Source organism: Kogia breviceps, chromosome 8, assembly GCF_026419965.1.
Source record: "Kogia breviceps isolate mKogBre1 chromosome 8, mKogBre1 haplotype 1, whole genome shotgun sequence".
Taxonomy (NCBI): Eukaryota; Metazoa; Chordata; class Mammalia; order Artiodactyla; family Physeteridae; genus Kogia; species Kogia breviceps.
In genome coordinates this window covers 74,300,578-74,322,832 of record NC_081317.1, presented here as the reverse complement: position 1 = coordinate 74,322,832, position 22,255 = coordinate 74,300,578, and the positions used below count along the sequence as shown (strand labels likewise).

The following is a 22,255-nucleotide window of genomic DNA, read 5'->3' as shown; positions in this document are numbered from 1 at the left end:
CAGGTCCCTTGCCCACTATTGACATTGCAGACTTAGCATGACACTTTTCCCACTGAGCCTTGATACAGCTCAGGACCATTTTGCATTCATTAAGACACAGGTTCTGCTGCTGTAACAATGACTCAAAACAATGAATGCCTCAATGAGACAGGAGTTTATTCCTTATGCATGTGTTATTCTGAACATGAGTCCAGGGCTTTTGTGGTAGCCTCACAATGTTGAGGACTCAGATTTCCTCTTTCTTTTGCTCTGCACATCCCTGTTTTCACGGTCTGCGGGAACTCACTGTCACATCTACATTCTGCTCAGAAGGAATCAGGAAAAAGTCATAACCTGTTCCCTTAAAGGCACAATGAGGAAGTCATATACAGGATTTTTGGCTTACATCCTATGTGCCAATATTTGGTCACATATTCACACTTAGCAAAAAGGGGGATTCAAAAATGTAAGCTTTATCCTGGGCATACAGCTAAAATTCTATCACTATGAAGGAGGAAAATAGATATTAGGGTACAGCCAGCACTTTTTGCCACACCTTTCCAGCATAGTGTTACAGATGGTTATTAAGAATTGTCTGGGGCTTCCCTGGTGGCGCAGTGGTTGAGAATCCGCCTGCCGATGCAAGGGACACGGGTTCGTGCCCCGGTCCGGGAAGATCCCACATGCCACGGAGCGGCTGGGCCCGTGAGCCATGCCCGCTGAGCCTGCGTGTCCGGAGCCTGTGCTCCGCAATGGGAGAGGCCACAGCAGTGAGAGGCCCGCGTACCACAAAAAAAAAAAAAAAAAAAAAAAAAAAAGAATTGGTTGGAGTTGGCACATGAGGTAAAAAATACCTGCCATTCATAATTAAGATACACCTAAATGTTCTAGTGTGTTCATTGAGTAGCTTTGTCCATAAATAACTCCTGTAGCATATGCTTCATATCATGCCCTTTCACTCTTCACGTGTGTGTTTCTTAGTGATATGTAGTTGAAGCGTCTTCCACTGGTTCTGGAAATTGTAATTTCCCCTTGAAATGGGATTGAGACTAGCTGTCTAAAATTATATACATTATTTTAGACCATCCTGGTTTAGTTAACTTTTTAGGTTAACTCAAGCAGATCCTCCTAGCCTCAGAGTAATTGCATAGGCTGTACTATGCATAATTTGTGTACATTCCATAATGGATCCATAGTCACATATTTTCTTGCACATCATTTGTAACCTTTATTTTTTTATTTAAATTTTTTTTTTTTTTTTTTGCGGTACGCGGGCCTCTCACTGCTGCGGCCTCTCCCGTTGTGGAGCACAGGCTCTGGACGCGCAGGCTCAGCGGCCGTGGCTCACGGGCCCAGCCGCTCCACAGCACATGGGATCTTCCCGGACCGGGGCACGAATCCGCATCCCCTGCATCGGCAGGTGGACTCCCAACCACTGCGCCACCAGGGAAGCCCCATTTGTAACCTTTAAATGCCTAAATATTAAAGATAAATAGAAGAGATTCAGTTCTGTGTTTCTGTGACATTGTACTTAATATTAATTTTTCAAAGATAAATCCTAGGAAATAGTTCTCATGTGACCTACACAGGACTGTACTCTTGGTAACAGGCAGTAGAATGGAGATTGCTCGCCTCTCAAATCCTTCCTGAGGGGGAAAGGTTGTAACTGGGCCTTGGCCCAGTTGGGGAAAAAGGACGAGAAACCCATCTTAGGGAGTAAAAGCAGCAGCGCATCCTCCAACTCTGTTGAGGAAACGTTTAAGGAGACCTGGAAAGCAGATGCATTTGTGAGGGATTTAAAGCTCTCTTATACCAGTTATCCAGTTTGACATTCCTACATTTTATAAACCCTAAGTGATAACTAATAATTTGACAAGATACAGCTGAAAGGCTCTTGAAACCTTCTGAATGCCTATAAATATATAATTAAGAGTATTTCCTGACACTGACAGTTATAAAAAGATTAATTAGTAGAACTTCTCTTAACAAATAGTGAACTGGGTCACCTTGTTTTAGAGACTGAGATACATGTGTATTATTGATCCAACCCTAGCTAGTTTTTCTTTTGATTTTAGCTTGTGTTCCTCAATAAAACCAAAAAGATAGAGCTAAAAGCAGTTGGGATTTCTTTCCTATCTTAAGTGAATAAAGCCTATGAGGATCTATTGCCGTACAGATTTAATGAAACCACAGGCTGGCACTTTAAATAGAACAGTTTCTTGGCCTTGTTTCTGCCTTGCCTATATCTTTTTCCCTCATCTTTTTATAGTACCAAACTCAGAGGTATTGTGACTTTTCCATTCAGACAAACTAAATTTCTGTAGAAAATAGATTCAATGTTTAGAAACCCCATTAGAAAATAGTATAAATAAATTCAAAAAACAGTTGGGAAAGCAAAGAAAATATTTGCAACCATGACAAAGAGCTCATTTACATAATAAGCAAAGGACATCTACAAATCCTGAAGGAAAATCCTGTAAGAAAATGGGCAAAGTATATCAACAGGAAAATCTTGGGGAAGAAAATACAAATGCTCAACTTCACTCAAATTAAAGAAATGAAAGCTAAGACAACAATGAAATTTTTTAACCTATCAAATTGACAAAAAACAAGTTTAAAAATATCTGGTGTCAATAAGTGTGTATGGAAATCTGTACTGGAGGGTGTGCAAATATGGGCAACCTTATCTGGAAGATAATTTGGCCACCCCTATTAAATTTTAAATGCACATACCTTTTGGCCCTGTAATTTTACTTCTAGGGTTTTATTTTATGCATATTTATTGCCATATTGTTTATAGTAATAAAAATGGAAATAATTCAAAGATTCACCAATAAGTGACTAATTAAATTATATGTAGACATACAGTGAAAGACTGTGAAGTTATTATGAATAATGCAATAGCTCTGTTTGGGCTCCTATGGAAAGATACCCAATGGTAGTTTTTATGTCCTTTTCTTAAGTTAAACCTATTGTACAACAGTAGAACTGTGTGTTTATGATCACATTTACGTTTTTTAAAATTATGTGTGTGTGTGTGTATATATGCTTACAAAATATCTTAAAGGACACAGGTGAACAACTATAGCTTCTAGAGAATGAGACTTGAGGTAAGGGAAGTAAGATGAGAACTGACATTTTCCACTAATAACCTTTTAAAAACCTCTCAGTGTTGTTTTTTGACAATGACCAAATATAGCTTTTATAAAAGGAAGGAAGGAAAGGAAGGAGGGAGGGAGAGAGAAAAGGAGGGATGGAGAGAGGGAGAGAGGAGGAAGGATGGATGAAGGAAGAAAACTTTTTTGAAGTAGTCAGCCTATCCATGTTCAGTACTGTCTTCCCGCAAGTGTATGTTTATCATTCTTGACCTGTGGGTAAGGAGCCAGCACAACTGTGTTTGACACACCTTGATTTCTCTTGCTCACTGAGTCTGCTGGCAATTCTTTGCTTCATCTAAGACAAAAGGAAAGAGTCAAGTCAGGAGACCTAATGGAAGAGGCTGGTTAAAGACATGCCATGGAGAATAATATTCTCAAATCATATAAAGGATGTGTATAAAAGAATAAGACAGCATAACAGATTTGAATCTTATATTTGATAGTGGCTGAAATCAGAGCCAAAATTATCTTCCCTGTTTGGAGTTGGTAAATGACAAAATAGCCTGAATTTATTCCCAATCCTTAGCCATAACCAGATAGCCTAGTATAATGGGGCTACTGAAAATGCCCTACTTCTATACCTCTACCATGAGCACAATTCAGTAGAGCTAAATTGTTCATTTTCCTTTTATTAGGCTCTTGGGCACCCCCAAAGTCCAGCTCCGCTCTTCCTGGATCCTACTCCCTGTGATGGAGTAGGCTCACACACAGCTCATTCAACAACCATTTCATGTTGAATATTGTCTATGATGCTCACACTGGAAAAAATGCCTCCCACTATATTCTTGACTCCATTATACTCTTAAGATGCTTTGTGTGGAGCCAAAATACATGTCAAAAGTTCATCAGGGGCTTCCCTGGTGGCGCAGCGGTTGCGAGTCCACCTGCCGGTGCGGGGATGCGTGTTCGTGCCCCGGTCTGGGAAGATCCCACATGCCGCGGAGCGGCCGAGCCCGTGAGCCATGGCCGCTGAGCCTGCGCGTCCAGAGCCTGTGCTCCGCCGCGCGTGCCACAAAAAAAATTTTAAAATGTTTTAAAAAATAAATAAAGTTCATCAGCTTTTCAAAATATGGCAAGAATGAGAACTCAAAATATCTGTCATCTAAAATAAGTAGTGATCGCTCCCTCTGTTATTTTCCCCTTGATAGTTCTACTGTTACTCCACCAGTATTTGCTTGTGTGCCTACAATATACAAAGCACTATAGAGCTGGCAAGATGAATAAGACATAGTTGTGCACTTGAAGAACTTAGAGTTTTACAAATAAGTTAACAATAACTAGCTATTGAGTGCTATTCTAAAACTTTACAAGGAATAACTGATTCAGTCCTTACAACGACCCTATGAAGTGAGTACCATTATTATTCCCATTGGCCAAAAAGAAAACTGAGGCACAAAGGAGGTCAAGTAATAGCCCCCAAGGTCAGACTGCTAAAAAGTGGCAGAACCAAGAAGTCTGCCTGCGTCTATGCCTCAGCTGTTGTGCTCCACGGGCTCTCAGTATGCAAAGGGCTGCATTAAACAGCAACAAGTGTCAAATGCCCATGAATGATACGAAATACAGCAGGAATTCAGACAGAAAGCATTTCTTGATGGAATGTTCATGGGGGCAGTGTAGTCAAGGTATTCTCAGGAAGATTTTGACAGATGGCATGTGGGCAATGGATTGCAAGCCATGTGGGTGAAAGCTTTCAACATTTAGAAAGGTAGTGCACAGCATGTGGTCTAATTACATTTATTTTACTTTCATTAAACTCTTTTTCCTATCTTCATAAGCAAAATTTCAGCTGCAAATATAAATAAGATCTTCATGTGAACTAGGCTTAGTTTGTTTTTTAGGAAACGTGATCATCAAAATCATAAGATATAGATGTTTCATTGTTTCCCTTTTATTGACCCTCCTTAATAGAATGATGTAAAGGTAGAGTATAGTGTAATACGATAAATGGAACATTATTGTGTATACATAGATATAGATATATAGATGGGGCAGAAGCAGAGCTATTCATACTCATGGGATTCTATATATCTATAACTATATATTATCATTGGTTTTATATATATATATATATATATATATTTCACCTAGTTCATTGCCTTCATTTTCCAGATAGGAAAGCCTGCTTGGAAAAAGTCAATCAAGTGTCCTACCTAAATTCATATAGTGAATTAACTGGCACAGCTTTCACCTGAACTCATGACTCCAAACTCCTAACTGCTACTCTTTGCTCAGCATTGTCATTACCTTAGTTTGGGAGGTACTTCTCTTATTCTATTTAACAAAGCACCAGGGGAACTCAAATAAGAAAAGGTTCTCCAGGCACCTGAGCAAGGAATAAAAGCAGGGCACTTAGGATATCAACGTATTTGATGCGAAACCCTTAGCCCTTTATTCTCCAGGTTTTCCCCTTGAGACTATTTTCTCCACTGCATCTTGAAGGGTAAGCAAGGAAGTATGAAGAGAATTGGAATCACAGTCAACAGACACTGGATGTTCAGACATTTCCATTTTTAGCGGTGCAAAAAATCGGCAAAAATCTGGTTGATCTGCACTAAAATGTCATTTAAGTTTTGTTCATTAGGACTTGGTAACTGTGGGGGGAAAGAAAGAAACTAAAAATACCAGCGTGCTGTTCAGTCTGCAGGAAAGACGCAGCTAAGCCAATTTTGTGCTTGGTTCCTTAAACAAGTGCTTTTGTGGTACATTTCCAGAAGGGTTTGTGTCATCAGCTCTTTGAGGTTTTGCTCGTAATATTTAACAAGCTGTCTAATTGTTGCACAAATTGGTGGAGTGGCCTGGGGAGGTGTGTGCTCCCAAGCTGAATTTATGTTCTCAGGAAGGTGCTAATTAGTAACTTTCTGGAAAACGTACAGTAGTTATTCTTGGCTTGTTATTATTATTTTTTTAATTCATGAGATATTTATTAAAATAACACATTTAGGGAAAAAAATCAATACAATTGTATGCATCATTACTGAAAACTGTATACCATCATACAAAAAAGGATTTTATTTTGGGAAATCGATTCCTAATTTATGGCAAGTCCCCCCACCAACCCCAACTGTATTGAGTCTTCGTTGCTGTGCACAGGCTTTCTCTAGTTGTGGCAAGTGGGGGCTACACTTCATTGTGGTGTGCGGGCTTCTCATTGCGGTGGCCTCTCCCGCTGCGGAGCACGGGCTCTAGGCACGCAGGCTCAGCAGTTATGGCGCATGGGCCTAGCTGCTCCGTGACATGCAGGATCTTCCCTGACCAGGGATCGAACCCGTGTCCCCTGCATTGGCAGGCGGATTCCCAACCACTGTGCCACCGGGGAAGTCTGGTAAGTTTTACTTTCAGAAATAAAACCACAAAACAACACAATCTAATTCAATCTTAAAGGCTGGCATGCTGAGCAAGGAATGTTCTTATTCTTTGTAGGAGCTCCTTCTTTACACTGTCAGGTACCAGGGCTCTGCCTTTTGGTGTGATTTCAGCCACCAAGTCATCAACAGTAATGTGTTCTAGTCCTTTTCCTTTAATTACCTCTTTACAGTATGCCTTCAACTGATCCTTCCAGCCACATTCAGTTAATTTAGCTCTCAACCACTCTTTGAGGCATTCTCTTTCTCCAGTTTCTATCAACTTTTGGTTAATTGCTGCTCTCATCTGCACATCTTTGTTCATCTTGCTAACCACCATCACTGAGGACAAGGAACGTCCCTTCCCAGGGACGAAATGACCCTTGCGCTGACGACCGTTACCTACCACACTCTTCAGCTGCCTGGACCTAGACCCTCCCTGGCTTGTTATTTTGCAAACTATTGATAATCCAGAGGAAACAACCCTTTTATTTTGTGCTTCAAGTGATATTGGTTTGTGTTTTCCCCAATGAGTACATTCTTATGAAAAGGCAGCCCTGTCAAGTTATGGTCACTGAGGAATTACCAAGTGATGTTTTATGAAAAATGGGGTGAGACCCTACTATGCCTCTCACCAACCAGCTACCCCCTGCCCAGCCAACAACCAACAACTACCACCCCAAGCTGTGGCTGCTCTAGAAGTCTGGCTTGATCCTAGGACACTAGGGCTAGAAGACCTAACTCAAGGATCTGGGCCCCTCTGTAAATGCTATTTTAGGGAAGGAGCAAAAAGGGGCAGAGGCAGATTCTCCTGAGGCCTGGATTTGAAATGAGATCCTGCCTGAGTCATCTAGCCTAAAACTAGCTTTGTTAATAAGTTAACAACTCCAGAGACATTATTTAACATGAAATTTCTCTCCCAGTTTGGGATAGAATAGCCAGCATTGGTAGGAAACCTATTATAATGAAATGTTTGTGACGACTTTTTTTTGGAAGATAGATAGATAGAAAGGTAGGTAGATAGATAGATAGATAGAGGTATATGATAGAGATAATATGTGACAGATAGATATAGATATATATGGTTCTATCTATCTATCTATCTAATTGGTCATTTTCTTGGCCCATGAGAGAAGAGAGGGAAATGTGGAGATCTCTTCAGTAAATAACATGAGCTATGTTGAGTGACACATTGGCATTGGTTTCAATTCCCTTTTAAAAAGAAAAGTTAAGTACATTAGCCTCTGAAAAAGTACTTCTTTTAGGTCAGAAGTAGCTAATTACCTGAGAATAAGACATTTATCTCTAGAAATCAGGAAAAAAAATGTTTTTAAAGGGAGGGAGGGAGGAATCCAGTATTTATTCAGCCTTGGAAGACATAATTATTGTTATAATTAGTATAACAAAAACAAACATTTCTTGATGATTTACTAAGTGCCAAGCATTGTTACAAGCACTTAACATGGATTAACTCATTTAACCCTTTAACCGCTACAACAGTTATCTAGGCTGAAACAGAATAATGAAGGCTATGTCCTCCAACAAAGGGAATGTTGATTTTAACGACCCGTTTATCTGAGGGAGCAATGAGACAAGGCATAGCTGGTACAGAGTGCTGTTTGATGCTTTGCATAGGTCTGAATATGCAATTGGGTTGCCATCACATGTGTAAATTTATAAATTGGGAGATTGGTCTGCTTTAATAAAATGTGAATCCAACCATTGGGTTGTAGAAATTTCAAAGATTTTATTTTTTGACAGGATGCCTGCCGTTTTTCTCTCTTGATTCCCGCTTGTTTTATTCATTTTGGGGTAGTTGCCAATTAGACCCAATTGGTAAGTATAATTAATTGACAACATGAATTTCCTCTTAAACCCCAACCAAGAAAATTAACCATAGAAATAATCATTTCCTTTATAAATTCCTAACACTGTCCCTCCCTGTGACTGCTGTTTATCTCTTCTAAGACATCCAACCACACCAGAGATTAATTACTCCCGATTATTTATCATCGTAATAATACCACATAAGACAGAGAAGAGAGAAATGAGTGTTTATTGAGGTCCAAGTATATTCCAGGCATTGTGCTAGCATTTTCATATATACTGTCTCTTTCAATAGTCACAAAAACCCTTCAAAGTAGGAATTATTATCTTCCTTCTTCATAGTAGATGAAATGGCATCTCAGAGTAGTTAAGCCCTTGTTTTATATCCAGTTAGTGGTACAGACAGGTACAAACCTAGGCTGATAAGATTCCAAAACTCTTGCTCTTTTCACCCCACATAAGGAAGCATTATTTCTTTCAAACAGACACTCCGCTAAAATTTTGTTACCTTGGAGGGTTTGGGGGTCATTATTTCATTCAACAACTATTTGAGCACAAACTCTGTGTCAGACATAGGTTGAATATTGGTTCAGCTGGGAATAATCATCAGCAGAACTTTGGGTGGAGGACAGTGGTTAGTGGCAAGATGGTAGAGGAATTCACAGGAACAAGATGAGGAGGAAGTAGGACAGGGTGGTGGCATGGGCGGTAGGGGTGAAGACAAACAGAGGAGTTCCTGATCGTGTGCCCATGGCTACAGTCTTCCTTCATGTGACTCGTGGACTTCCCTTTGTCATCCTATGCCTGAGAATATATGAAGGAGGCTGGGAAGGCAAAGGGACGTTCAATTGTCATCACTGGCATCTTTTTGATCATTGCACCATCATCCAATGCATTGGGGTAACCATGACATGAAGTTTTCCATCATTGAGCTCATAACTGTTCCATGAGATAAATAACAACTCTGTAAGTTAAAGGTCATAGCAGAGCTTCATCCAGGGAGCCCTGGAAGTAAGAAACAGTGAATTTATATTCTCAGAGACTGACAGCCCTGGATTCAAATCACGTGACCTGAAAAGGATGTTAAACTTCCTCTGGGCAGGTTACATGTATATCAAGAACATCTCATTGTCTTACTTGGATGCTGTAACATGTTCAGCCTAATCATTCAGACGTTTTACTACTGGTAGAATCAACCAATCAAGTAGAAGACCATCCAAAATACAAATACCAAGTTCATGATCAGTTAACTTTGGACTGTGATAACTTGCCATTTTCCAGATGCTCTCAACTGAATGTGTTGTTTGAAGTTTTCTCTGCCTTTTAAAGAATTTTCCCTTCAAAGGATAGGTTGTGTGAAGAAGACAGTTACAGTTTAAACATCTGCCCTCTCTTCATTTTATAAAATGTCTTGACAGAAGTTGGCTGTGACACTGAACTGTTTGCCATGCTTGTTAATGAAAAGTCACCTTGTCAATCAAGAAAATAATGGAGTCAAAAGAATAATATTGAAAGAGTAGAACAAATTTTAGTGAAACCTGTTTCTTGGTATTTGCCTGTCTTGTTTATCTGACTTATTTTCCAATTCAAGCTAGGAGCTCTCTCTTTTTTAGGAAGGAACCCCATTCCACATTGGAACTCTCTGTTCAGGGACTGGGACAGTTCCTGTAAACAAATGAGTCTGAAACAGGTAACTGTCCACCATTCTGATAAGACTCTTAGGTTCTTTTACACGTAGGGAAGAATGCTGAGATCTCCTTTCAGATTAGAAAGATTTGGGTTGCAAATGTTTGACTGGCATTTTGGTCTCAAAGTCAGCAACATTCACTGTTGCTGGTCAGAACTGATAGGTTCTTCTGATGGCAACTTTCTTAGTGGGACTCAGTCTCTTCCTTGTGTCACTAACTGGAAGACCTTCCATATCTTCTCATTTGTTGTTTTTCTAGCTTTCCTCTCCTTCCTAATGCCTGTGGACCTTATGTACCACCCATTCCAAGCTACTTGCAGTTTCTCCTAAAGGACATACCCTGTTCAATGTGTTTTTGTCCCATTTTGACATTTGCTGAAATTCCAGCCTCTCCCAACTCTACTTATTGGCAAAAACCTACACACTTAAGTCTCGGCTTGAAAATCTTCTTTTCTCTGAAATACTGTCAGAAACCACACACACACACACACACACACACACACACACACACACACACACACACACACACGTGATCCTCTTAGGCTCAGCTATTCACCACATAACCCCCGTTCACACAGCACTCTGTATAAACCTGTGTTGTAGCATTGCCTCTTTGGTAGAGTGGTTGTCTGCCTACACCTCCTCGCCGTCACCTGCAGACTGTGAGCTCCATGTGAGCAGAGCCTGAGTCGTACTCACTTTTGTCATCGTGCAAATCTAGCACAGTGTCTGGCACATGCAGGTAGGTAGGTGCTCAATAAATTTTTATTGTAAACATCAATATTTGGTTTTCTGGCCTTATTTTTAACTCTCGTTTCCAGCCTGATGTAAAAATGTAATAGAAGAGTTTAGAAACTAAAAGCTATATAGAAAGGACACATAATAAAACAATAATACATAGATTCAGGGAGGATAAATAAATAGGAACGTGTACAGGCAAAGACCATCATGCATACTTCCAACTGTCATGGGCATAAAAACGTTTATTCTGGAAATCTGACTGCATTTCTGTTGACTTGTGCTTGTTGTCAAATCATTTCTATCTTGTGGATTTAGAGGGTCTAGGATACACATTTTTGTAGCAGCCAATGCTATCATGGCTTCATTATTTCCATTTACACAGAAAAAGAAATAAGTATTGATTTTTCTGCACTTATCTAAAGTGATAATTGCCCATGGCTGCTTTTCAGTCTAGATTAGGATCAACCATTCAGTAGAAATGCATAGCTAACTTTAGAAAGTTAGACAAACATAAAATAGATGGGAAAACTTGTGCTGACTGAGTACTTTTCTGCCATAATCAACAATTTTACAGTAGGATATATTTGGAGACGATAAGGTATCTCATTCTCTAGGGGTCTTTTTAAAAAGCGGACTGAGATTTTAATTCACTGGAGATGGGTCAGGCCAGGGCAATTGTCATAGGGCCCTTCAAAGCCCCTTCCCAGGATTTAAAATAATTTGCCCATCCTTTGAAAATACTGTTTGGATCATTTCAAGCCATTTAAACTAGTGGATGTAAGCCTATATTTCATGTAGGCTAGGAAAATGACTAGAAGTAGTGCTCCTGAGATGTCAGTAATAAAGTTGTCATAAGTTTTAACAGAATAAGAATCTTTTAACTTGAACCCTCAGCTTAAGATCATTAAGCCCTGAGAAATAGGAGAAAAATAGAGATGTTATACCCTAATACTGGCCAAATAAGCATGCAGCTTTTTTTTTTTTTGGCATCCATCACTGAAGCAACAAGCACTCTTACCCTTACTGAACAGGCTGTCCCTGTTCTGCAAGGAGGCCAGATTTCACAAGCCTCTCAGAGTCCCACATGCTGCAACCCTGCAGGCAAACACTCAAGTCCTAAATCCCAGGCAGAGGAATCAACAGTTCTTGTTGGCTAACGAGCCTTGCCGTCTCTGGGTCCACCTGGGGTTCTGTGGGCAATTCCTGGTGGAATGAGGCAGGGTGGAAAAACAGGTGCACCTTTGCTAAAACAGAGGGATGAGGATTGAAGAGTCAGCTTTCCTGGTCATCAGAAAGATCTGAGCTGAACCCTTCCTCATTAGCAGCATTTCGTCCACCCAAAGGGAGAACACAGGAAGTGCATATTGACTCTGGTTCACATCAGAATTTATTATGAAATCATGGTGGAGTTTGGGGAGAAGTGGAAAGTTCATTACACCTTGTATTTCCATTTTTCTGTCCTATTTTCTTGGTTTGAGTGGAGCAGGGTTTGTTTTGTTCCATTGATTTATTTATTTCCATTATTCAAGTAATAAGAACCATTGTTATGAGTATGAATTATTGTTCATAAACTTAGGTATGTAGGAAATGTCACATAATAACAATTTTCCTTAATTCAAATAAATCCAATTCCAAGCCCACTTTCCATCTAGTTTTGGTAAATTCAATCTTTATCTATTAGGTCTCTCCCACCCTCTCTCTCTGTCTCTCTCTCTCTCCCCCCTTCCTCTCCTCTTCCCCCACCTCTCTCCCTCTTTCCTCTCCTCTCTCTCTCCCTACCCACCTCTCTCATGCTTATGGTGTACCTGGAAAACTGAATTAGAGCCTTTTAATCTCCCTCAGCCAAGGTGACCACTGATAAAAACAACTGCCCAAGCCTGCTTGGTCCCTCCATGGTGGAAGGCTCTGGTGCTGCCGGGCGGAGTAAAGCCAGCGGTATCTTTGCTGCAGCTGGCATCCCCATGCCCAGGGCTCTGCAGCCCCGACTCAGCACCCCAAAGTGCACTTCACAGCAGCCCCCTCAGACCAGATGCCTGTGCTAATCCCACCCTTAAGGAGCTTACATTTGAGTGGAAGGAGACAGAGAACAAGCAAGTAAAATACATAGTGTATTGCATAGTGATCAATGCTGGGGGGAGAGAGAAAGCAAAGAAGGCAGAAAGGCAAGTACAGGGAAGGGGCTTCAATTTTCAGTAGAGTAGGAGGAGGACTCCCTGAAAAGGGGACATCTGAGTAAAAACTTGGAGGAAATGAGGGAGCAAGTTGTGTGATGTTTTGGACGAGACCATTTCCCGCAGAGGAAACAACATTAAAAAGGCTCTGAGGTGGGAATGTGGGCAGCATGTTCGAGGAGCATCAGGAGGCCTGTGTGACCGTGTGGACGGAAGAGTAGGAGAGGAGTGGGGAGGAGGCCAAAGAGGAAACACGGGCCAGGGCCAGGGAGGACAGGAAGACCTCTGACTTTCACATTCACTCTGTGGGAGATGGGCGCTTGTGGAGTTTTGAGCAAAGGAATGAGTGGTCTTGTATGTTTCAATAGACTCACTGTACCTGCTGAGTTGAGAGTCATCCAAATTGGAAGCAGGAATGAAAACAGAGATGCCAGTCAAGAGAAAATGGCACTAGTCCAGGCAAAAGCTGATGGTGACGAGACTAGGGGTGGTAGCAGTTGAGGAGGGGAGAAGTAGTCACATTTGAACTATGATATGAAGGTAGACCAGGCAAGATTTACCATCAAATTGGATATGGGGTATGGTTCCAGATTTTGGAGGCTGATCAGTAGAAGAATGGAGTTTCCATTTTCCAGTCTGGAGAAGACTGTGGGGATGGGGATGGCAGGGGTGAGACAATGGCAGGAGCTTAGCTTTGGACCCGTCAGATATGAGAGGCCTCAGAGCACATGTGGAGACATCGAGAGGGGCACGGTTATGTGAGACTGAAGTTCAGCGGAGATATTTGGCCTCGAATTATAAATATGGAAGTTGTCTGTGTCGACAGTATATGAAACCATGTGAGTGGATGAGATCACCAAGGTAGTGTGTGAGGAGATGACAGGACAGGAGAGAACCAACAACTGAGCTTCGAGACAGTCCTTCTGTCAGAGGAGAGACCAGCAAAGGAGATAAAGAAGGAGCCCCTAGTGAAGTGAGAGGGAAACCAGAGGAGAATGCTCTCTGGAAGCCAAGCAAAGAACATATTTCCAAGAGGAAGGAATGGCCAACTGTGTCAAATGCTGTTGACAGGACAAGTAAGGAGAGACCTGGGAACTGACCATCAGGGATGTTGCGAGTCTTTTCTGCCTGTCCCAGGAGTTGGGTAATTTCCTCCGCATCTCGTCCGCTTCCACCTCTCCCCATCAAATACATTTGTCTTTCTCTTCCTCCTCTTCAGGGCATCAGCGAGCTTAGTTCTTTAACAAAAACCATCATGAGAGCTTATCTTCAGACCACCAACGTAAACCTCCTGTGAGAAAAGACAGCCCAGTGGGCCCTTTTGGAAATAAGGAGAAGAAAAAACAAATTTAAAATGAAATATGAATTAACTGGTAACTCAATCAATGATCTTGCTACACAGGAAGATATTATTGACTTTTAGGCAAAGTACCAAGTAGAGAGTAAATTAAATATACGTAATTTCCAGCAGTGCAGTGACACCCCTGTTGAATTAGGATGAAGTGGTGAGCCATTGGTTTTTAAACAGTTGTAGGGGTTGAATTGCAAGAAGAGTGCATATCTTCCAGTGTGGGCAATAGTCAACCAATCACGTGCAGCTATAACAGGTGTCAGTGCTTGGCTGACACAGGTTTCCAGCTTGGTTGGTTTCTCATTGATCATAGGCATACTTGGGCTCAACATACTAATAGATGTTGCAATATATGAATCATATTTATCACATTAGTTAGACTCAAAGGTTGGCCAATTATGGCCTGTGGGCCAAATCCAGTGCATTATTTGTCTTTGTAAATAAAGCTTTATTGGAATATAGCCATGTCCATTCTCCATCTTTCATGCACCGTCTCTGGCTGCTTTCATGCTACAGTGGCAGAGTTGAGAACTTGCAGCAGAGACCATCTAGCCCGCAGAGCTGAAGATATTTACTATCTGGCCTTTTACAGAAGAAGTTTGCTGACTCCTAGTCAGACGTCAATAGACTATTAGAAATATAACAGGGACATTTCAGTCCTACTCCATGGGCTTTCATCTTAATTTATTCCAGGGGGTAGATCTTAGATTTCACTTCTTTTCACAGGTTAAAAGTCTCCACTCCCTACAGCTTTATGCTAGGGCATTGGTTCTCAGAGTGTGGTCCATGGAGCAGCAACAATAGCATCATCTGGGAACTTGTTAGAAATGCACATTCTCAAGTCCCATTCTAGACCTACTGATCAGAAGCTCTGAGGGTGGGGCCCAGCAGCATGTATTTTAGCTGATCCTCCAGGTGATTCTGGAGCATGCTAGGCTTGAGAGCCATCCTGCTAGAGCACACACTGGTAAGAAGAGCTGAGAACTGGAAATGGGCATTTCCACACACCTCTTCTTGTGATAATTTTCAATGCACAAACTAGTTCTTTGCGCATCAGAATCAGGATTTTAAGAGCAGTCCTTAGAGTGCCACGCTCTTCTGTGTAACATTAGGATAAGCCGTTTACTAGAATGATAGTATTAGCACTGATTATTGATGTCAGATGACTCTTGGTGGCAGCAGTAGTAATAACTCAAGTGGCTGTTTCACACCAACTCAACAGAGTAGGGTAATGAGGTTAACCACCCCCATGCCCCTGGGCCTTGACTGTCTCTGATTCCTCATCACAGCACTCCAGTGTGCTTAAGCGATAGAATGTAATGAGACATTTATTTATAAGAGAGAAAAGTAGAAGGCATTTATATCCAACTCCATCAAGGATGTGCTAGAACATGAGAAAAACTTTAAATTGATCTTTTCCCCCTACAGGATTTATGCAGGTGCTGTTGTATTGTTGTTGCTATTTTCCTTTGCTTAATGATCCAGTCCTTCCCTCGAGCTTCATCCCTCTGTGTGGCTAGAGGAAGAAATGTCTCTGATAACAAACAGCTGTGATTTATTTAGATGGAGCTAGAAACTGGATCTCAAGAATCAGCGAGGGGCAACAAGTGAGTCTTAGCCTTTTTAAGCCAGGAGGAAGTGAACAAAGGAACAGTGAACAAACTCAGGCCCCTTTCTACATATCCAGAATTGGCATCTATTTTAAAAACTCTGCTAGAAACGAGTTTGAGACCCTAGAGTGATCATATGTACAGGTTTGTCCAAAACTAAATAATTCTGGTTTATATTGATCCTTGTCATCCCAGAGTAATTATTAATGATGACCCCTTCACTTGCAAGAATGTCATGGTTTTTGTATGATAAATCACCTGGTCACCCTAGTGAGAGATAAGCCAGTAGAGTGCAGACTGCAGGCTCTGAATTTCCTAATAGGTCTCTGAAACCCTGTTCAGACATGTGATTTACTCTCAGTGCCTCAATTTATTTAACTGTAAAATGGGGATGATAATATCTCTATCATAGGGTTGGTGAGCAGATTAAGTGAGCATCTGCAACTCGCCTGGCTGAGTGCCCAGCACCTGGTGGGTGCTTCATAGCCACTACTTCCCCTACAGGAATAAGAAACTGCCTTCAGTCAGTTGGCTGAGTGGACTTCACTACATGAAGTCATTCACTGCAACCCAGAAATTCATAAGCCCCCTTGTTTGGGTTCCATTTTTAATAAGCTTTTTAAAAAATCTGTGGCAATTTATAGCTCTTTTAAGGAGCTATAAAGACATTGAGAAAAAATTGTCTTTCAGAAAAGTCCATATTTGCATCTAAAAACTAAGATCACGTTCACAAACTTGAACCAGAGGTTCAAGTTTGTTAGATGCTGCTGCAAAATGAATGCCAGAAATAGAAGTGACGGCATTGTAATTCACGGTGTTGGAGCTTGAGGAAGTCCAGTAAATTATAACTCACTCTTGACAGGACAAGATTCAGATTGACCGAGAGTTGAACACTAGAGTTAGGCAGATGGAGATCAAAATATCACTTTTATTAATGATGAAGTAGTTGAAGATAATGACTTATTGTGAGGGCCAAATGGGTTTGCTTGCTTACCTCAGCCCTCAGACAGCCAACCAGAGGAGAAATGTGGGTCTACAGAAACAGTTTTACTAATATCACTGACTGGCACTGGTCCATAGAGGAAAACGAAAAAAGATGCTAAATCCTCCTCACTGAGAGACTTTTAGTAGACTAGTCCTATCCAATCAAGAAACATGGACATTAGTCACCACCAACCAGGTTACTCAATTCTATATATAGGGACAAAAGAAGGACAAGGGGCTAGATGTGTCTTGACACCAGAGGAAAGAAGGTTTCCCATGACGTTGTCACCATATTTCTCACTGAGGATTTAGTAACAGTGAAAGTTTGATCAGATTGGACACATTATCTTTTGGAAAAGATGCCAGATAATCAAATAAAAATGTATCACTTTTCCCAACTGCTGGTCAGAAATTGGATTAAATACCATTACTCAATCCCAAATAATCAGTACCCTTCCTTTGTCTCATACATGATAATGGCAGTCAGATATTTTAATAACTTTAATAACCTTTGTGGTGAATGAAGGTCACTCCTGGCCTACAGCAAGTTAGCTGCTAAAACGTATCCATCACCTCAGAGAGAACAGAATTAGGTCTGTACTTCAGTCATACAGTTCCCTATTTATTTCAACTGGAGGAAATAATAGCTTTCACGGACATCCTTCCAGCAAGGGGAAGAGTGTAAACCTTTGTTCACGTCTTTCTCCCCAGTGGCCAGGACACGTTGTCACTGCAGCTGGGTCCAATTCTGAGAAATAATAAGGCTTCAATTTAAAAGTACAAGACAGCTGAACTGAAATTGGCTATTCAAGTTCCTAAGAATCTGGACTCTTGCAGACTTAATCCAGATGGACAAGGCAATGTGTGAGCACCCACCCAGGTCCCTCAGCGTGTTCTTTTCTTGGTCTCTGACCACCACTAAGGCCAGTAGTGAAGGCCTGTAAAAGGACACCAGGGACCACTTAAATGGCTGTCATCTCCACTTTCAGCAGTTTGCATCAGTAGTATTGAGGTATCATACTTAGTCCCCTTATAACAACCCATCTATTCATGTCATTTCAGCTGTGCTAGTCCCAAGGTATAGACGCTAGGCATTGTACCTTGTAATTTTACTTCACAAGCATTTATTTGAACTACCTTCTAAGTATGAGGCACTATGGAAACCAGAATGTTGTCTAAGAGGGGTGTGGGTGTTTCTGTCCCGAAGAGCTTACAATGTAGTGGATGAAACTTTCATTAAAGCAAGGCAGAATTTAAAAACTGCCAAAGGATATGTAGAAAAATAAATAAACAAATAATGGGACTACAAAGGAATGAATAATTAATACTGCCTGAGGGAGTTAGGAAGGGCCTCAGGAATTAGTAACATTTGAACTGGACTTTGCAGATTGAGTTAGGGTTAGCACCTCTTTTCCTCATCCAAGTTCTAAACACTTTGAGAAATAAAAGAAGTAGTTGATGGAACTCAGAATATCATTTTTAGTTAGGGGACAAGATAGCAGACATGGCTTTAAACTGTTGACCAAGTGGGATTATTGACTCCCCAGAATTAGGCAGAATTCCACAGTAAGCCTTCATTCCCCACCCCACCGCATACACCTGCAGGGACAGGGCCCTGGAGGAGTTGGGAGATGTCAGGCTTCCTGCAGGCAGGAAGATGCCAAGAGAAAGAAGAGCGAGACTGAGTGGGCAAATCCAGTTATTCTTCTCAAATCTACCAAGGAGTAACAGCATAGAAAACCCAAGGATCTGCTTAGGAAAAGTTCCTCCTCATGAAACCAACAGTAGGGAAAGATACTCCTCTCTGAAAATTAGGATGGCTAAAGGGAAATTTAAAAATAGTCCTAGATGGAGGATAAGGAAGATAGTCTGGATGAGACTAGAATCAGAATGAACAGAAAGTTCTGGAGAGAGAGATGAGGCTGTGAATAAAGGTTGGGTCCAGAATATGGGGAACCTTGTCTGTCATGTAAAATTATTTGGGCTTTTATCTATAAGCAATGGGAACCCACTAAATATTGTTACAGAGGAGACTATTTACAGTTGATAACTGGCAGTTATGTGATAATTGTTGTAGAGGCAGAGAAATCAGTTAGGAAGCAATCTCAGTAGTCCACAGGAAAACCAGTGAGTGCAGAGACTGGGCATTTGGCATCATTCTTGGTTTCAGGAGAACTTAAATCAGATCTAAGTGTCCTGGATCTCAGGTCAGTTGATTAAGGGAAAATTGCTTATGTCATAAAACATTTGAAAATTTCTATAGAAATAATTACATTGTCATATAACCCATGAGCAATCAGGATATACTTGAGGTGATTCAGTATCCTGCCTTCCTTCTGTAGCCCAGATTTTAGTGAACAACTACTACATGTAGAACACTCTATGATATGCCAGGGATACAAAGGTAAACCTACCTACAGAGAAAAGAGACGTCCAAACATGTAATTTAATGAGAGAAAACTTCAAGAGATATGTAAGGTACTATGAGAATTTTTTACTTGATATCATAGTAGTTGATTGACAAATTTATAAAGTATATTCATTGGCATGGGCTTTTAAGAAAAGTAAATGCTATAAGAACACAAAAGTGAGAATAGTTAATTCTGCCTGGTGGCGGTGAAAGGGAGGGGCCTAAGGAAGACTTGTCTTTGAGCCTGGGAACTGCAGGATGCATATAAGTTCTCCAGAAAGAGTAAGTCAAAAAGAACATGCCTTAAAGAGAGAATAGAACTTTTCACATTTGGTGCAGGGAGAAGTAATTTCAGTCTCCTTCAAATGATGCAGAGATTTTTTAAAAACAAAATTATTTTGGAAGGACAAATTAATATACAATTTTGCCATTACCAGCAACATTTCCCTGTCTCTTACCATTTACCTCTCCTACCCAGCCATGCCCTGCACTGTGGGCTAGGTCTTTCCAAATCATAATTCCCCTGGCTGCTCTGCTGCTTACTAATTCTGCCAAGAAGCCAAAGGATCTTGAACGAGCTGTGGACCTAGATCCTGGCACATTTATAGGGGAGTGTGGGCAAGGAATTATAAAGTAAAATGAGTTAGAATCACTTTGATTACCTTACATTTGAGAAGGCAAGGATGCCTTTTGATGTGGGTTTTGAACAGAGCAGAAACTAAGAAGACTGTAGCTTTGTTTGGGCGAGTTTTCTTGTAGACTTAGATCAATTACATTAAAACATTCAGCCTGCAAACAATGGCCCCAAAGAAAAAAAACGCTAGCTCTTTTCCTTTTATGAGAGTAATACTTGCCTTACAGCCCATGCAATTGGCCGTTCCCTTTCTTTTGAAACGATTCACGTGGAATGTTGCTTGGATATCCTGGAAACATATGGACATTAATGGCAGAACATTTTAATCAGAGCTGTCTGGCCATGAGGGAATAACTGTTTTCCATTGATTAAGTCAAAAGCTAAGTTTGTTTACTAGCATGTAGTATACTTGGAGTCGGCTTATGAGTTTTGTTATTTGGCATTTACATCTTTGTCCAACCCACAGAATTCAAAATACTTAAGCTGATTGAAGCACTGAGGAGAGAGGCCCCTTGGTAGAAGACATCTGAGGAGTGACAAAAAGATCACCTACCCCAAAGCAGATAGTTTTAGTGTTTTGGATAGGAGATAAAGGAATTTGCCTTCCTAAGCATGTTACTGGTCTGCATGAGAGAATATTCAAACTTTGGAAAAGTGTGTTTCAAATTATTTATTTGTCGGAGCATATTTTTGGTTTAAATCCATAAAATACATTTGTTGTCATGAATCATTTATACAGTTAAAATAGAAACCTTTTACAAAGCTAATAAATATATATAAGAATCTTTATATTTGTTTAACCATGTAGTTCTCAGTAAGTGCCAGACTCTGTTTGAAGTACTTGACAAATAACTCATTACTCAAAACAGTGCTATGAATTGTGTGCCAACTTGGTGTATCAGAAACTGTGTAGAATTCTAAAATATATTGTTGGTTTATCAAGTCATATCAAGATGTATTTACACCTTTCTAGGATGTGCATAGTTCCAGCTACCATGTTAGTAGTACAATGTCTAGACATGCTGTCAAAGTTTACAGTAGCAAGGAGGTAAAATAGACTAGAGTGACCCATGCTGAGTTAGAAAGTGGGGGTCAACAGGAAGCAACAGACAAGTGAAGGTAGAGGCAGTCATGGAACTGGGAATCACTCAGAGATCAGGACAGGACAGGTTCAGCCCAGTTCCAGCCAGGCAGCCCATGATCTAAAGAAAAGAGTCATCATCTGAGTGAGACAGGTCCAGACTTCCAGAGTATAGGGCAGAGATGGTCATGGTGTTGCATGAAGAAGTGCTTCCAGAAAAGTCCACTGAAATCAAAGCAAAACCCCAGTCTTGGGGCCCACATTGCCAGGGAGGGAGCAAGCAAATGTTCCAGCCTGGCTGGCTTATAGAAGAGGGTGCCACTCTCCAGGAGCCAAGGGTATTCAGAGAGGACGGATTGCTCTCTCTGCTCTTGGGCTTAGAGCTCTCTGAAGACCATCTGAATCCCTTCTGCTGTCTGAGTGAAGTTCCTTGATCGACCACATGAGTGAGTCCTCTTCTCTTTGAGAGAAGCAGAGCAGCTCACCATGACTGGTAACCAGGTTTCCCACATGAGCATCAGTTAAGCTCCAAAATGAAGACCTGCCTGACACTGTGTAGATGTTAGGCTTATACCCAGTTTAGAACTGAATATTGCCTCTTAAAGCCCTACCTCAGGGCTTCCCTGGTGGCTCAGTGGTTAAGAATCTGCCTGCCAATGCAGGGGACACGGGTTCGACCCCTGGTCTGGGAAGATCCTACATGCTGCGGAGCAACTAAGCCCGTGCACCACAACTACTGAGCCTGTGCTCTAGAGCCCGTGAGCCACAACTACTGACCTGCATACCTAGAGCCCGTGCTCCACAACAAGAGAAGCCACCACAATGAGAAGCCCGTGCACTGCAACGAAGAGTAGCCCCCGCTCACCTCAACTAGAGAAAAGCCCACCCGCAGCAACAAAGACCCAGTGCAGCCAAAAATAAAACAAATAAAATAAATTTAAAAAAAGAAAAGCCCTACCTCAGAAGAAAAAAATCTCTGCTATTCTCCATTTTTCTCTTACAAAGAGCCTTCAACTACTGTCTCCCTGCGAGGGTCCTCAGGCTGAGAAAAGAGCATCTGAGGACTTTCCACGTTTTTAAGGACAGGCAAAGACTTACTTAGAGTCAGCAGAGGTGAGGCTGGGGAGGGGAATGTTTGGTGGCAATAAAGAGAAACTCACTCAAAATATATAAAGCAGTATTTTTGATAAAGAGAAATGTGTTTAGAGGAAGGTTTGCAAACTATGGCCCACCCTGTTTTCATATGGCTCATGGGCTAAGAATGTTTTTTTTTTTTCATTT

The 22,255-nt window shown here is 41.1% G+C and overlaps 1 protein-coding gene and 1 pseudogene across 14 annotated transcripts in view; one reads left to right on the top strand and one right to left on the bottom strand.

Annotated features, from left to right (window-relative positions):
- The window catches only part of TRPM3 (transient receptor potential cation channel subfamily M member 3), a 514,000-nt gene that overhangs the window by 297,341 nt on the left and 194,404 nt on the right, over positions 1-22,255 (top strand). For 8 of the 14 annotated variants that reach the window (XM_059072700.2, XM_067039572.1, XM_067039568.1 and 5 more), the window contains exon 7: positions 8,240-8,314. The exons of the other annotated variants lie outside the window; for them this stretch is intronic. In XM_059072700.2, the coding sequence (XP_058928683.1) occupies positions 8,240-8,314 (75 nt within the window). The remainder of the gene's footprint in view (positions 1-8,239; positions 8,315-22,255) is intronic. 14 annotated transcript variants of the gene reach the window in all.
- On the bottom strand, positions 6,464-6,818 carry LOC131761711 (transcription and mRNA export factor ENY2 pseudogene; annotated as a pseudogene).